The sequence below is a fragment of the Chelmon rostratus genome, chromosome 15 (assembly GCF_017976325.1).
Source record: "Chelmon rostratus isolate fCheRos1 chromosome 15, fCheRos1.pri, whole genome shotgun sequence".
NCBI classification, from domain to species: Eukaryota; Metazoa; Chordata; class Actinopteri; order Chaetodontiformes; family Chaetodontidae; genus Chelmon; species Chelmon rostratus.
The window spans coordinates 17,310,272-17,327,608 of NC_055672.1; the positions used below are offsets into that span (position 1 = coordinate 17,310,272).

At 45.2% G+C, this 17,337-nt stretch overlaps 1 protein-coding gene across 2 annotated transcripts in view; it reads left to right on the top strand.

Annotated features, from left to right (window-relative positions):
* prkd3 (protein kinase D3) overlaps positions 1-17,337 on the top strand; it is a 34,823-nt gene that overhangs the window by 5,231 nt on the left and 12,255 nt on the right. For both annotated transcript variants that reach the window (XM_041953289.1, XM_041953290.1), the window contains exons 3-4: positions 12,993-13,131; positions 16,650-16,781. In XM_041953289.1, coding sequence (XP_041809223.1) covers positions 12,993-13,131; positions 16,650-16,781 — 271 coding nt within the window. The remainder of the gene's footprint in view (positions 1-12,992; positions 13,132-16,649; positions 16,782-17,337) is intronic.

The window sequence follows — 17,337 nt, forward strand, 5'->3', positions numbered from 1 at the left end:
GTTTTGATTGTAGTGGTTTGGATCACATTCACCAAGTTTAGTGGTTAATGTCAACCTTAGTCTGGGGCAACCTGATCTTGATCGGTCCAGCCTCAGCCTCTTGGAGACGCTATTGCGGTTACTGCTCCTGCAATCTACTGAAACTTTAAAATATGACTGTTTTAGTGTCACCACTTGGCACAAGGGGATCAACTCTGAGCCAGGCTCCTAGAGGACTGTGAGAAAGGATGAAGGGAGCCAGCCAGTGGGTGGTGGAGACCCTCCCAGTCGGGTACCATCCAGCCAAATCTAACCCACGACGGCGCACTGAAAGCCCCCCTGTGGCTACATGCAACTCCAAGTCGGGACCGCCTTGTTTCACTGCTCGGTTCCCGACTCCTCTGTCTGGTTTTTGGGCTTGATGAATGGCGCGAGATAAACATCCATAGCTTCCACTTGTTGAGCGCTTCCTGTTTGGTGTCGCCCAAGTCCTCTCGTGCAGCCAGCAAGGGAGCAGTGGTGGGACAAAAGTTCACGACTCCCTGAGAATGACTCCCAGTTAGCCAGCTGGTCAGCCCGGACAGCCAGCCAGCTACAGAACATTCCTGTTCACCCAGGCATTTTTGGAGGATGATGTGATGTTGCTCGGGATGGGTGGGATTAGACTGCTAGGAAACTGAAATATTTGAAGCTAAACACTTGCCTTGGTAGTACTGAGCATCTGACACATTTTGATGGATGCTGTAATGGCAATTGCACGATAAACACGGTTTAGTTTTCAGTCGTAGCGGGACTGCATTTAATATCCTACAAAGACACAACTGAATTCTCTGGTGAACGCTGGCAGCAAACATGTTTCATATAAATGGAGAATTTACAGTGTCGTTTGGCATCAGTTGAAGGTTTTTCTCGCTATCAAAGGGGATGATAAAGCTTAGCAGGAGGAAGGAAATTTGAAGTTCTTTTGGCATAGGTAATGGAAAAAAACATTAAACCTTCGCCTCAAATGTTAGTTTTATGAATACTTTAATTTTAGCGCTTGTCCTGAGGATGTTGCTGCATTTTCACTCCAGCTGGAAATGCTGTGAAAAGCAGCTGCCTCAGCCACAGGTTTCCCTACTGGTTTTGTCAGTGCTGTAACTCCCAGTCTCGGGTTGAGGGCTGTACAGCTGCCTCTGTAATTAGCGAGACAAAGGCCTTTTTGAGTCAGAAACAGTCTGCGTTGGACAACTTACAGTAAAATAACAGAGCATTATAAAAACAGAAGGATTTGGATTGTTCTAAACCTTTGAGTAATATCACTTGTATGATGCAAGGTAAGACTTGGCAGAGACAACAAGATCGGCTCAACATTCCTTTTTCAAGAGTAATTAGATTGAGTTGTAACAGTAGAGGCGGCTTTCTTTGCTGAGCATTTTTATGCTTTCCTGATGGTGATGAATCTACCTTCAGGTGCTGTTTAGCAAAGGTTATTGTGTCTAAATGTGATCAGAAATTTGAGCTTTGGTGAATTAGCTTTGAAATGAATACATTATGTGTTGAGGTTTGTCATAAGAGATGTCTATAGAAAGGAGCAAACATAAGAAGAACAGTTATATAGAGAAGAAACGAGAAGAGAAAATAGGAAGAAAGAAGGGTTGCAGATGGAAAACGGAGAGACTGCCGTTCGACCAAAACTAACTGAAACACACGGGAAATAAATCACCGCCATCTCCCTCCCTCCCTCCCTTCCACAGTATAAGCCCACATCTGCATGTTCCTATGGAGCTGGCAGCCATATTTCACCCCAGAGGACGTCCCAACAGCGCAGGGCTTTATGTGTGATATACATGAGGCCAGACGTTTCCTGGAAAGCACATTCAGCTCCTTCTCAAGAAAAAACAGGTCACCCATGAGTCGGTATTGGTCGTGAATGCGCACCTTTATGGGTGTAACCTTTTTCTTACTTAGACAGTTTTCAGTGTTTATTTGCAGGCGTACAAAGCCATAGAGTCGGATAAATTGATATCACAATTGAGAAAAAAAAAAAAGTCCTCCGTGTACAACTCAAAAGCCTACTTGCACAAGGAATCTATCAATTTCCCCAGTCTTGGAGTAATTTGTGGAAAAGGGGGGAGAGAGAGAAGAAAAAGGAAAAAAAAAAAATCTCTGAAGTTAAGTGAGCTAAGTAATTTCTACCATCTGTAGTGCACATTTCTGCCGCCTTGCTCTCCTCTAAATGTAAAGTGGCAAGGCAGAATGCAGGGCCCGGCCACAAGACTCAGAGAATGACAGAGTGGAGAAGAGTGGTCCCCTCCAGGGAGAGGGGGCAGGGGAGGCTGGGACAGCCCTGTTGGCGGGCCTTGCACGGGGCACAGAGGGGGTGGTTGTGTGCCGTTCGCTCGGTGCCAGAACCATCAATAGAAGGCCGCTCCTGCCACCAAGTGTGGCTGCTTTGCTGGTTTGCTTTGGATTTTCTGCGCCACTCGCTTGCCCAAATGTCCTTCGCCACACTTGACTCTTGCCAGTGGCGGGAGATTATCTCGCATCACTCCAATCTCTGTTAATGCTGGCTGAATGGGCTTTCCATTGTGATTATATTGAAGTGGCAGGCGGCAGTAATGTTGAACCATTTAATGCTCAGGAATCCTGGTGACTTTGTCCTTGTGAAGCCAACCACGTGTCGTAATTTCGGAGCACTGCCTGAGAGACCCCACTACTTTCCATTCATAAATTTGTAACCAAAGCATAACAGTGTTCGCTGAAAGAGGATGTCTCATTTCCCTTATTAATATACTCATTAACGGCTTGAGTTCTCCTCTCCATAGACTGGTGTTCCTCCTTCACTGCAGTCGCTGACAACCTCAGCACGCTTAGAGGACTTCAACCGTGACAAATGCTGAAGAGGAGGGCTCCGGTGACATGGACGCTGCCCTCTTCAATGATATTAACCCTCGCTTATTAGTCCCGGTTAATCACTGATGTCATTTTTTCCGAACGGAAGAACCTCTCACCTCAAAAAGCTATAGTTCAAACAGATGTTATGATCATGATCTCAGCAGATGTATTGACGTGCCAAAAATGTTTCCAGTGTCGGCTGCGATGGAGACCACATGGTCTCAGCCGTAGCTCCACAGTCACATCAGCGTGGCGTTATTGATCCCTGCAGCAGGAGCTGGTCGCAGAATGTCTGTGTTGTTTTCACAGCCCTGTTTGCCTTTCCTGTCTTTCAGCGTAGCGAGTGATCTGTCAAACTGATAGGAAGGTGGCAGGGGAAGTGCAATTACGTGTTGATGCAACAAGAAGCATACTGCGTTATGAAGGGAAAAGGTCTCGAGAAGCAACGTCTGCTCTGACGAAAAGCACCACATGCCGAAAGGAGAGAAAAATGTTGTTGTGTTACAATTCCACCTTTGTTTGATTGGCCTGTTTGAGCATTTTTAAACCCAGGGGAAACAGTCAGCCACTCAGCGTGACCCCTTCTGTCACTGTGTCTCTGTCTCCAGTCGTACTCTCTGTTCGGTTAGTTCCCCTCAGAGCCGCTCCCTGTTTCCATATTCTCTCTGCTCCTGCTCTCCAATCTGTGGTCGGCAGAGCAGCACAGCCTGTTCAGTCTGTGTGCCTGCGTTCAAATGGCTTTTTCTTCACACTGCACTTGCTATTATTCTTGTCTGTGTGTTTAAACGTTCAGAGAAATTGCTTTTCTGTGTCTTATGTTTTGACGATGGTGACGGCCCGCGTTTCGGAATTTGGCTAGACCGAGTGTTTGGTCTCGTTAAGTTTTCTTACGCAGGTGCAATCGTATTTCTGTGAAACTGCCAATTCAGCGAAAGGACGTCTGTAAAAGTAAGGCCTCGTTATTAATCATGCAGAAAGAGAAAACCCCATGCAGCCAGTGCCTGCCCACTTTCTGTAGCACGGAGCCCACAGTAATTATTAATGTTTCTGTTGAGCAACAGCAGCATGTTCCTACATCCTGCTGTTACCGTGCACCTTATGACCTCCTGCTCCGCCAGAACAAGAGAAAGTGCAGTCGCCATCAATCTCATGTAAATTCCCCTCCGCTTCACCTGTTTATCTGCCCCATGTGGAGGTGAATCTGGCGGCTGTCCCCTGGTACTCCAAGCCAGGGAGGTAAGATGGAGTGTGTACTGCAGTATATCTCTGAGGCGGAGGCGCTGGCGGAGGATCGCAGCGGGGCTATAACTCATCAGCAGTGTGCGGGGGCCTGGCCAAGCATGTCTTAGATCACACTGCTCTCTTCCTGAGAGGCCTCAGATCCTGTGACTCAGCCTTCCTCTTCTACTCTACGGCTCTGAACACTGTTAATGCATGCAATACTCATACACACACTCATACATACATAGGTGCTCGCAGGCAAACACCCACACGTACACAGGATGTCATCATTGAAGAGAGATGAGACAGTTTATGTCATGTATGTGAAAAAAATGGTGCTATTAGGCCAAAAGCCACCTGGCTCTCATTGGGGATACAGTGGCTAGTAACCAAAAAGTGACCTCATCACCATTATCTCCACTCCACTTCAGTGCTTTTGCACTTCAGGCCAAATTACCACAGAGGACTATTGTTTCTCTGGATTCAAATAATCAAAAGCCTGGTGAAATAATTGCAGGATTTTCTTTGGAGAGCAATATTCAGTAAAACCAGGAAGAGATTTGGCTGGAAACCATCAGCTATTGTGGTTGATGTAAATTGGGTAAGCGGTATAGCTTTGTTAGAGTCTCCTGATGATTCAAAGAGGTCTAGGATGACAGGTGTAGAGTCTCCGGCTACGTTGTGGTCTGGACAAGGCCCTTGACCATAGCTCAGTGGCTAGAGTTGCGATTCTACCTTGTCTGCACCAGAAATGTACACACATACACACCGCCACATAGGCTTCAATCACACACATGCACAGGTCTCAGCTTACCGTCAGAGGGAAACCAGCAGTGAATTAATTGCATATGAACACTTGGCACTTTTTCAAACCCCTGCGCTTCTCATCTTACGAGTCAGCTACGCCTCAGCCAGGCTGCAGTGTTCGCACGTCTCGGAAACATGCAGGAAAAATAGAAGAAGTGAGAAGTGGTCGAGGGCTTTCAGATGTTGGTCAAACAATAAGTTGCTTTGTCATTGCGCTGCCTCTTGTCCGCACAAAGCAGCTGCACAAAGCGGGGCGAGTTACAACTGAGTGGCGGTGATTTTCAGCTGACATGGTGTGTGTTGCAGTTTTGAAAGAGCATCGCCACGGTGAGATGCACTTTGAAATTGACTATTGCGCCAGATGTATTCCAAGTAAAGCTTCATTCCACGCTTGGCTGAAACCTTGAGTGCATCAGATGTCATTCAGACTGGATCCGCTGTTTTGAAGATCGTACCGCTGTGTTCCGTGATGATACAGCCTCGCACAGCTGAAACTATGAATGAACCATGAGCCATATTCTGCCACATGGAAGGAAAGACGTTATTCAGCCTGTGGAGTGAGAAAGTCACACCTTCTCTCGCCACGCTCCCCCCAAATGAGTTTCGTTTCCGCTACGCGTGGCTGCTTCAGTTGGTTGCCCTTAGTGAAGTCTTCCCACTGCGGCGAAAAAAGAAGCTGACTTGACTTCGCTGGGAGCCCACGTTATGGATGTGCGTATGTTGTGGAGCGTCACGGGTTGAGTTTGTGTGATCCTGCAAGTGTTCAAAGATGCTTGCTTGAATATAAACCATATGAGGGTAGTGCTTTGTCAGTCAGTTACACAGACCCCCCTCATGCTCTTTGTGCCTCCAAATGTACTATGTTTTTTTTGGGGCCTGTACCTGCAAACGGAGGAGCAAATAGTCCTATGTAATGCACCAATGAAATGAAGCATGCATTTTGCTGTTTGTTTTCGTGCACTGGCTGCAGAGCAGAAGATTATAACTAAAGATAACTCGTGATGGACTGTTGTCACTAAATGTACAGTATATTGTCACACCCTGCCCAATCATTTTAAATGTCTTGCTAGGTGAATAGAGCAATGGGTGGTGTGGATGATGCCGTCACTTCGCATCACAAAAGCTCTCTGATGTGAAGAGATTTGATAAACCTTTCACCTGATAAGCAACAATGCAACCTGACTTGAAAATGTTGATGTGTTCGTAGTGTTGAACGTAGCCTTGACAGTGCATTCTGTCGACATGCCACTGTACGCACATTCCAGTTAGTTTCTCTTGCATGTTTTAATTTGAGCACAGTTATTTGCATCGCATGTGGAATCGAAGTTTCAATTTGTTTATTAGCCATCATTTTTTATAGTTCAAGTAGTGATGTGTTCAGTTGCTCATGTGCGCCACTGTGGTTATGTATGCACTTGCAAGATGTTCTGCTCTCTGCTCAGCTCATGAAGCTCGAACCATTCCCTCCACTAAATAGTAAAAACAATGAGGACAATGTCTTTAAAAAACTGAATTGAAGACTAAGAATGTTTATGTTGAATTCATACCTACAGTACAGTGGAGACATCTGCACCATCAAAAGTAAATTATATGGAAACTGTTAAAAGAGGACCAAAAACAGTGGAAAGCCTGAGTGTTTCCAGTGGAGCCTCTTTTGATGCCTCACTCCAAGTAACAAATGAATTATATAGATGCCCACATGTAGTAATTGTACAAATGTGTGACTTGTACCATGCTGTGTGGAAAACTTTTGCTTGGTATTACATTAATAATATGTAATGAAAACAAATACAATCCCACTGTTGACTTTAATAGATTAACACAGTTTTCCACACCGTGTTTGATGTGACTTGAACAAAGTAATTACACAGTTTCCCCCCATGTTTCGCGTGAGCACATAATTGGATTTTCCAGCGCATTCGTTTGACGAGTTATTGAAGTATATTTTCCTCTGTTGTGGCCATTAACGTACACCTCAAAGTCAAACAACTGTTTCCCCGTCGTTTTGAAATAAAAACTGTTTTCCTATTTGTGAAACCCTCTCTATGGCTCAGTGGAATTGCCGGTTTCATGACTTACTGCGGAGCATGTTACACATTAAATCTGCTGCACGTTAAAACTCATCATGTCGTGCTTGGAGTTATTTACCAAGTTTGAATATAAAAACTATTTGATTCAACTCTCTTGCAGAGGTCAACAGATTGATCGGTTTGTCCTCCTCCAGTCATCCTGGGACGTATATCGCTGACCAGAGAAACAAAATTGTGCAAAAAAGAGCTTGATCAGAGGATGCTGCTCCAGAGAAAACAGATCCCTCCTGGTGTGTGGTCAGATATAAAACAGAAACAAATAGCAATCAACATCTTGTGTCTTCTGGTGGAGGGTCTCTGGGGCTGTGCGGTCTGTGTCGTGGAGCTAAATAATTTCAGAGACATCATTCAATGGACTTATTTGTCTTGTGAATAAAAGCACCTTGTATCACAGTGATCTTGTGACAGTCTTCATCTTGCCACCTCAAGCTAAATGAACAACAGCCTTCCACCTCCTGACTCCGGTTAAATATTCACATGAACCCAGTACCTTAACGAACATATGTGGGTTTTGCCCTCTGCAGGGGGTTTAGATAATCGTCTCCTCTCGCTGTTGTCATGCTATAGCTTGTCCATAATGCAATATATATAATATGTTGTGACCGGTATAATAAGAGTCTTCAGTCTGGAGCTAAGTGCATGTTCAAGGGCAGCACAGAAGAAGTTGCAGAGCGAGAGACTTGCTCATTCACCTTCAGCACAGTTTCCCAGCTGGACTTCAGATTCAAATTGGCGTCAAGTTGAAAACACTTGTAATGTTTTCCATCCACTCTTCGCTTGTTCAGGTTTATTTCTCCAGGTGCACCATCTGATTGAAATGCCAGAACAATAGTAGAATGCTAAAGATCTCCTCCAATGGCCATAGAAGTGCTGCTTGTTGTTCAGTACTCTCGGATAGCAGGACACCTGTCACACCTAGATCACAAGGATCTGGAGAAAATCTAACTTGTGGAAGGTTGACGTCCTGGGCCATCGTTGGATGGGCTGTGTGTTTGGAAACAAAGCGTCCAAAAAGGACACCTTTGGTTAATTTTCTTAACATAAATGTGTTACTTTGCATAATGACAGTTCACCATGTTTGTGTTCTTTTCTAAACTAACATTTTTGCTTGAATTTCTCCAGCCTTAACGTAAATACCGTCGGGTTGTGGCTGTGACAGATGAGTTATTTACAGAGTAAAAATAAAGAATGGCACAGGCCAAGATAATCAAAATCAAATCACATGACAGCGCGATGCCAGCGATCACATGACAATCATACAGAATCACAAAACTGCCATTTTCCAATGCATCCACTTTGAAGAGTGTTTGTGAAAAGACCCATTGTTGGTGGTCTAGAACAGTGTGTCAATGTGGATGAAAGGCAGACTTTGAAGGACAAAGAAAGGAGAATTTGCAGCGTTGCCTCATCTAATGTGATGATAAACTGAATTTCTTTGGTGTTGGTTTGATGACAGCATTTTGAGCTTTCTGAAGCATTTTGTGTTTGCTATTTCTTGACATCTTATAGCCCAAATGATTGTCCAGTTGGTTGCAGTTTCGTGTAGACATGACCTGAAACAGCATTTGCTCTCCTCTCAAAAGGGGACACGTATAATGTTTTTGCTAGCCGATTAGCAATAATACTTCTTCAAAGAGCTGTACTAGCTGTTTTTATGAATTGCACTGTTTACTTAGCTACACATGTATGTACAACCTTTAGCTCATGCAGGACCTTTTTCTCTTGCTGTCCTTCACATCTGTCTGGCCTGCTGCCAGACTAATAAAGATGTGAGGCAGCCTGAGGTCAAGCAGCATACTCTTCCTCACTGGTATCACATGGCCATCTGTCAGAGCCTGTGCACCGCTCTCAACACTGCTTCCCTTTAGCCCCCCCACCTCTGCCACACATCGCATATACACAGAGACACTAACCACATAGTCATGTGAACGCTGTTCTGTTTCAACAAAAAACCTTGATTCCCCTCTGTCACACGTAGGTTTTGTGTTTTTTCACACTGATGGCAAGGAAATTCAGCAGAACGTTCAACTCACGCCGCACCTTTTTTTTCCCCCTCCAGTTTAAATGTTGCATTCATCATTTGTCGTTCGCGGATGAGTTATGACTTATGAGTCATTTCCCTAATTTATCATTTTGAGCATTACAAAGCAACTGATAGCAATAGCTATGCAAGAGAAAGCATCAGTATTCATCATTGCCAAATGGCACTCTTGGTTATTCAAACCAGATAATTTTTCCATGGCTGTCTTGAGGTAATTTATTTTTGGCTGCCAATGAAATAGGACCGTATTTCGGATCTATCCCGCTCCCTGGCCCTCTCCCACCATCATCTCCCCTCTTCTCTCCTGCCTCGAACTCTCTTTCCTTATAACAGGATTTAGCATATCAATGGCGGATTAGTTCGTTTAACAAAAGCTTACTACTGCAAAGCCCCTTTCCACTCGTCTTTCCAGCCTGACTTGTGGACCTCACACACAGCTCCTCCGCGCCGGGGTCTTTGGTGTGCGTGTGTGGTCGCGGCTGCTCGACTGAATGGATTTGTGTTTGAAGATGACAAAAGACATGCTTAGTCACTATGGGCTTCGGAGATGTATGCAGTAGCATGTGTGGGTGATGGTGTGTGAGGGTGCATATGTGTACAGGAGCACGCTGGAGGTTTATTTTCACATGCATGTGTGCTGGGAGCTAAAAATGTGTGTGGATAGACTGATTACTCTTTTATGCATGCATGCACCCGCAGGTTAACCATCAGTTATCACCTGATCTGTGTGACCTGAACAACATATTGTTAAAAGCTGTCATCAACCTGCCAATCTATTGTTCTTGTACCTCTGGCTTCCTCTTGCTTTCATGGCGTTTGGAAAAAAGTGGTGTCCTCTGCCCTTGCAGCCGTTGCGTGCCGGCCTGCAGATGCTCCTGCTCTGGAATGGGACACATTCTGTACAGTGGAAATGTTCCAAGGGGTGCCAAGAGGGGGTGACTCCAGCCGGCTAGATTCGGGCGCCGACCATACTTTTTTGTGCATGTGTGGGTTCGAGAGCAGGCGAGTGGAGGAAAACCCTACTGTGACACTGCAGGAAGGATGCCCCCACTGCCTGTGGTGGTGTTGGTTTGAGGCACGTAGCATCAATCACCTCAGAGGGTGTGAGGGTTTAGGATGTAGGTATGTCAGAAGGAGGGGGCGGGTTGGAAATGTTCCATTATGCAGGCGCGTGCCTTGTTGTACTCAGAACTCTCTCCTCACAAACTGTTTCCGTTCTCGCTTCTCATGTTAGCGTTTGCGATGTTTTTTGAAGCAGTGGAACTCAGCGTCACACAGGGATGCGTCGATATTAGACTGCTCTGCGACATGTTGAAGGATGAGGGTGTCTTTATACGATGACTACACAAAATATCTACCACTCACAACACCACATGCCCACAGTGTTTGTGAAGGCTTTGCTATAGCCTGCACCACAGTATTATCAACTCAGATCAAATCAGTATCAAAGTGGCGAGGCCTCCATGTGATTGAGAGTGTACGTCAGACCATTGTGTCCCTTTGTATGATTTAAATACATTATACATCAAACATGTCCCTGATTGGTGGAAAAAATTGATTGTGGTTTTACTAGCAGCACTAAAGGGATTCAACTAGAGCTGAACTTATACTGCTTGGAGTTGTGGGAAACTGGAGCTTTTCCCAGCATGCATTGTGCAAGATGCGAGACGCATTTCTTCTGACTGAGAGACAAAAGTAAAGCGCCTGGAAAACCCACAGGACTACGGAGAGGACATCCAGACTGTCGCTGCACATTCTCTAAAAAAGGCCTCCAGTGAATGTGAACTCAGGATCTTTTTGCTGTGAACTCTTTGTACTGGTGTAATTAAAGAAAAAAAACAAAACATAATTTCACACTATATATCAAGGTTTAACCTCACACAACCTCAGTACCTCCATTTAGGACTGCCCATGCTAGCAGTTATTGGGGTAATTTTGAGATGGCAGTAATGCAGTAATTCAGCCTTCTCATTCAGTGAAAATTGAATTGCCATGTTTATTTAAAGGGTCACTCAGCCCCAAAGTCACATTAAATAAACATATTTTTTCAAATTACCCCTAGTAGTATCCAGCACTACTGACAGTTTTGGTTTTCAGATGCCTGCCAGTGAGTTATCTACCTCTAGCCCAATACATCGGAGGTGAATTGAATGTAACATTTGGAACGCTCAACAGCGGCGTGCCTCTCCAGAAACAATATCCTGGTGCCATTCTGCCTTACGCCGCATCCAACAGTAGCATAATATCTGCACAGAGGAGTATTGATGCTTTAATTGCATGTTGTTTATTCCTTGAGTGGAGCTATAGACAGATCACGAATGCTATTCTGAGCACCCTGTGCTTTGTGGGTCATCATGGGAAAATCCCATTGCTGTACAAGAAGTGATGTTTTGTGTTATGATGCTGTACTTTACTGATCCCTGAAGGGAAACTGGTCCCACCGGGAGGTCAGAGTGCAGGCTGGGGGCAGGGGGACCAGGTCCTGAAAGGCCGGAGCAAGCCTCAGTAGTTGTCAGTGCCTGTGTTCTGAATTACATTTTTGCCGTCTGACTGTTCATACTTTTGGCTCTGTTGACACAAGTCATCTGATACACCCATGTTTTCCTGAGCGCATCAATCTGTCTTGCTGTCTCTGTATCTGTGTTTCTTGGCAGTTGAAAGGCTCCAGGTGTCTTGTGTGTCCCGTGCCCAGACGCTTTGCCAAACCCGGTGCTCCTGGGCCTGGTGGCATTGTTCTGTGTGGCCCATTGTGTGTGACCCTGGTTCAGGGGGAAACAGCTGGTGGATCCTCCAGTACCAGCCTGCTTGGCACTGAGACTGGGCTCAAGCCTTGGTGTTGAATTACTGGGCCCCAGTTCCCACTTTGATACAAACCGTGCGGGACGGCTCTGAACATCCATCTACTGTTGATTGGATTTTTCCGCACCGTCAGTGATGTTATGCTGTGCAGGACATGAGAGCAACCTCACCCTGCACCTCAAAGCAGGAGTCTCCTTTGTGCAGGCTTCAATTTTAACTGCATGTGTACGGTAGATGTTTGCATATAGGCTGTGTATGTGTTAATAATTATATATGTATATAATATATAAAGTGTATAATTTGGTTGTAGCCCTTTCCTTGTGTCAACATCGCTCTCTAAGAGGCTATGGCCTGCCCACAGAACAGGAAGTGACTCAGTATTGACTGGCGCTGCACTTCCTGTGAGCTGATTCTCCTCTACTCCTCTCAGGATGTTTACCTCCTCCTCCTCCTCCTCCTCCTCCCCCGTCTCCCACTCCCACCCTGCTCCCCGTCCCCTTCCTTCACATGCTCACGTGACTTTGCGTCTGTGCACTCAGCTCCAGGTCAGACCTGGCTCGTCTAGGTTTAGTTTGGCCCAGACATCGGCTGTGACTGCTGAGTGGAGGGTCTCGGTCATGCTGGAATCCAGCATGGTCATTGTGTTCGCTTATTGGACATGTTTTTTTGAGTAGTTAATCAGGATTATTTCAGGTTTGCGTTAAAATGGCGCCATATATGTGCAAACAATGTGAATGTGAAGACTAATTGTGTTTGTGATAGGAATAAATGGGTATCAGTCTTCAATGAAAGGCATAGGTATTTCCTCCTACGTTAGTGTCTTCTGAAGGGAGGAAAGGTCTGAGCAGGAGCTCTCTTCCTGAGCCACTGCATTCAGATTACTGATGGTGATGTAAGCCAATGAAAATGACGTAAAGTGAGTGAGTGTGTGTGTGCTTGTGTGTATTTACGGGAGGTCTGCTATGGAAAAGATTGTTAATACAAGTCAGTGTAACGGGGCCCATCTGTATGTCTTTCTCATAGTTGCTGTGTGAGATGTGGACCCACCACAGCGCTGTAACCATTAATGTCCGGACACTCTGCTTACACATTATCTCTATCATTATTTATCAGGCTTAGGACTTCACTAATAGCTTTACTTTGCTGATATCTCCGCTCATATCTGCATCTCCCTCCAGTTTCCAGAGTGCGGCTTCTTCGGCATGTACGACAAGATCCTGCTGTTCCGCCACAACTTGAACGACGAGAACATCCTGCAGAGGCTGACCTCGGCAGAAGACATCCACGAAGGGGACCTCATTGAGGTGGTGCTGTCCGGTACGTACGCTGCATTGGAACTGTGAATTGCTGCATAGTGTCTTACCTTGATTGTGTCGGATGATTTAGGCTTTTCTCCAGCGTCTCAGATTGGTTGAAACATTACAAAATCAATTGCTACTTAGCGTCTTTGTGAAGGAAAAGAAAACAGATCCAACAGATCCATTTTTATAACTGGTAATGTTATCCTAATAACGTTTTGACCCTCATCATGGAAGCTTAGGGTCAGAGGCAGCAGGGTTATATTGGCTTGAAAGCTGCTAACAAATAGTATGGGACAGAAACCCAGCAGGAGACTTTTAGCATATGTAACATATAGAAAATTGGAATAGATGTGTTCAAAAAAGATTATAGAAACAGTTTTTATCTGTCCTCTCATGCTCATGTCAGTTGAAATACCAGCAAAGATTATATACAAATGGTCCAAAGAAACTTGCCTCTTTAGACTTCCAAAACAGGAGAATACCACCAAGCAGTATAAACAAAGTGTTTTAAGTCCAAACAATGGTCTAAAACTGCAGCCCTGAATCCAGGAAAGCTGGGACGCTGTGTGAAACCTAAATAAAAACAGAATGCAGTCAAACTTTATAAAATCATGTGTTTTCACAAAGTGGAAAAAGCTTCATGTGTCTTATTGAAGCACACTTCACCGGGTCTGATGCTAAAACATCACTCCACACTCTGCTCGCTCACGCTCTTGCTTTTTATTTTGTGAGAAATTTTGGCGTCTCTCTTCCCCGTCAAGGCTTCCATCAGATTGTGCACCTCTCTAGCGGCTACACAGGTGTTCGGTTTTTCTCTGTCATTTCCTGCGATGAATGAATCAGCTTCCTGTGCGGTGCTGGGACCAACAAACGGCTTAGAGTATCTGTTCTGCTGTAATCTGTTCTCCTGCTCCATCTGTCTCCACTGGGAAGCACCTGACACCACCTGTGCTGAATATCTCCCCCTCTCTCCTGGGCTGAGAGTATTGTTTGCAGGGATTTAGACAGGGGATGATTGTATAGGTTCAGGATCTGAGGATACTTCAGGCATCAGGGCTGAGGAATGTAGACTAAAGACTGGAGAACTTCCTTCTTTTTGTTTCTGACTGTCTGTGTTTGTCTTGTGCTTCTCTTTTGTGTCAGTCTTTGTTGCTCTATTTCCCTCCATGCTTTCTCTCATTCGAATCCCTCCTACCTCAACAAATCCATCTGCAGGTGCAAGCTCCACCAGTGGAGCCTGACAGTTTATGGCCTGAGCTATACCTGATGAAAACCGTCACAGAAGAGTCGGATCTCAGATTTGCCACACATTCAACTGGCGCTGTTGTTTTTTTTAGATTTCACCCAACACTCAATAAACTTGGCCTTCTTCATGAGAGGGGCTTTGCATGGCAGACACTTGATCTTTGTTTGAGAGTCGCGAGCTGAGAGATTCACGTTCCCAAGCCTTTCATTTGGTTCAGAGAAAATGCGAACCCTTTTCCGCCCCACAATTTGTCTCCTGTCATCTTCCGTTCAGTTTTCCTTAACCAACCTGTTGTTGGACTCTGCGGCTGTGGGAGAGAGACGGTCTGAATATGTCTCTCGCTGCGAGAGGGAGGCAGAAGTGGCTTTTTCTTGGCTGCGGCCTCAAAGAATAAGGCTTGTTTTTCCTGCAGTAAGTGATTGTAGTAGACCCGCGGAGTGTAAACACGCTCTGACGTGCGGGGCGGCCCTGGACGCAGCGGACACTGCGCAGCCCATCTCGGCCCATGAGGTTTGAGGTTTGGCCTGACCGACCGTCCCTTTGTTCTGTTTTTCACTCCCTTAAATTCCCACCCACTTTCACAAGCGCCTCATTCACCACTCCTGCCAGTGTGAAAAGATATTCTACAGTACCTTCTGTTTGTCAGAAATATGGCAAAACTTGTGGCTTCCAAATGGAGGCTCGAAGCAGACAGGCAGCGCATTCATATCGGCCTCTCTGCTCGTGAGAATCGCTGCGAAACGCGACGCGTCGACTCGATGCTCGCTGTTGTTTGATGCCGATTAGCGCAACAAGCATTGCATAACAGTGCGGCTGCTAAGAAGCGGCCGGTTGTTTCGTGGACGTGTGTGAAAAAGCTCATGAATGCCGCCTTTCATGTGCCTGTGCTGGGGAGCTATGTTTGCCCCATGACATGTGACGGGCTGGAGTTCTTTCTTCTCTTTCAAATGAAACCCGAAGTGTGAAAATCATCCCAGCAGCCATCGCACTTCTCTGAAACGGAGACAAATGTGGCCTGCGTGTATTAATGGCGTGAATATCTCTGAGGATTCTGTTGCAGTGGTCCCAGGAACTGACTTAAAGATGAAGAGAAATAGCTTTGATCATCTCCGTTTTTGGGTCGACCTAAAAAATGTGCCTTTGGCCTGTCCTCCCTCTGGAAACCTTGCATTGTTTTGTTGAAGGAACAGATAAGATTGATTCATTGTGACTGGCTTTTTATTGTCTGTGAGGATTCCTGTCACATTTCTCTCCAAATCTTAAATTGTTTTCTTGCATAAAGGATGTTTTTTTTTCTTCTTTTCTTTATACGAAGCATGTGCCGGCCTTTGGAAAAGGAAATGTTTTTGTGTTCGTGGCCACATGTCATATTTGTTGTTCAGGTCTGCATCTCATCAGGGCCACAACAGCTGAGAATGTCCTCGGTTGTCCAAGAGAGAACGCGTTTGAGTGAATCACCTCAAAGGAAATGAACACACACACACACACAGACACACCATGACATCACCGTCACCACCGCATAGGTTTAGCTGCTTAACCCGAGTGTGAAGATTAACCATTCCCTCTGTGGTCCCCGCGGCGGCAGACATACAGTAAATGATTGCAGAGGGGCAGAGAGAAACACTAACGCAGGCTCTGCTTTGGAAGCAGCCACCTCCATATCTTACTCATCTTCGGATCTTTGATGAATCACAGCCACGATTAACCAGCTCTTGCTTCCAACAATGAGCTCAGTGTGTGTGTGTTTGGTTCAAAACAACGGTGACATGAAGGAGAAATAAGAGAGCGACAGGAAGCGAGCAGCCACAGCTCTGTTGGCTTTGATGTTATGTCCACAATAACAAAGATGGACTGATATAACAGGATGATTCTGCATTTCTCTGGTGTCTTCTGGGTGTGCCCTATCACTTTGATTCATGGAATGATGAAATCGTGTCTTTGCAGATGTGGCGCCCTCTACTGCAGCAGTTTAGATAAAGCACCTGCATGAAGTCACATCCATTTGTTGGTGCCAGAGCACTTGGAGAGAGAATCTCAGTTCTGTACTCATGTACATACACACATACAGTGAGACGGTGTATATTCTTGTTGGTCTTATATTTAAAAAATGTGCCAAATGCATGTGATAAATGGCTGCTCTCTTGTCTTTCTTATTCCTTTGTCATTTTTTCTCATCATTTGTTTCCTTCCAATTCTTCCGTTTATTTTTTATTTTTTGTAAAAGCTGTTTTCCAGATTTGTTTTGCTTTCGCCAAGTTTCAGTTACACCACTTGTGCATTGTTTCTAGCTCAAGCCACAGTTGAAGACTTCCAGATTCGACCCCATGCCCTTTATGTCCACTCTTACAAGGCCCCCACCTTTTGCGACTACTGTGGGGAGATGCTATGGGGTCTCGTCCGCCAGGGGCTCAAATGTGAAGGTTAGACACACACACACACACACACACACACTTGCACATCTTATTGAAGACTACAGAACCCTGCTGTCATTGCCAAGCCTTTGAGCTAACCCACTGCAAGAACTTTTACTGTATTTTTGGGACAAAATCCAGCCTCTCTCCTACCGCTGCTCCACACACACACATATACACACACACACACACTCACACACACACGCAAACACACCAACAATGTATCAGGGAGATATACAAGCAAACAAGAAAGACTCGGTCCGGACACTGTAGCCAGTGAAATGGTTGACATTTAGATCCCAGTGGAATTATGGCACGTTGGCTTGCCTCTTATTTTCTGTCCTTTTTGGATCAGATTTGAATTATACTCTTTCATTTTCATGTCATTAGGCTGCATTTAAAGTCCTCTGTGACTATGAATTACATTTCCGTAGTTGATTTATTTGCCAGTGAAACATTCATAGGCATAATCTCTCTTTTTTAAGCCTATTCATCAGTGTGGCCATAATGTGGCTCATTGGTGGGATGAAAATAAGTTCACCCCTTTTTCACCCCACAGGTTGGT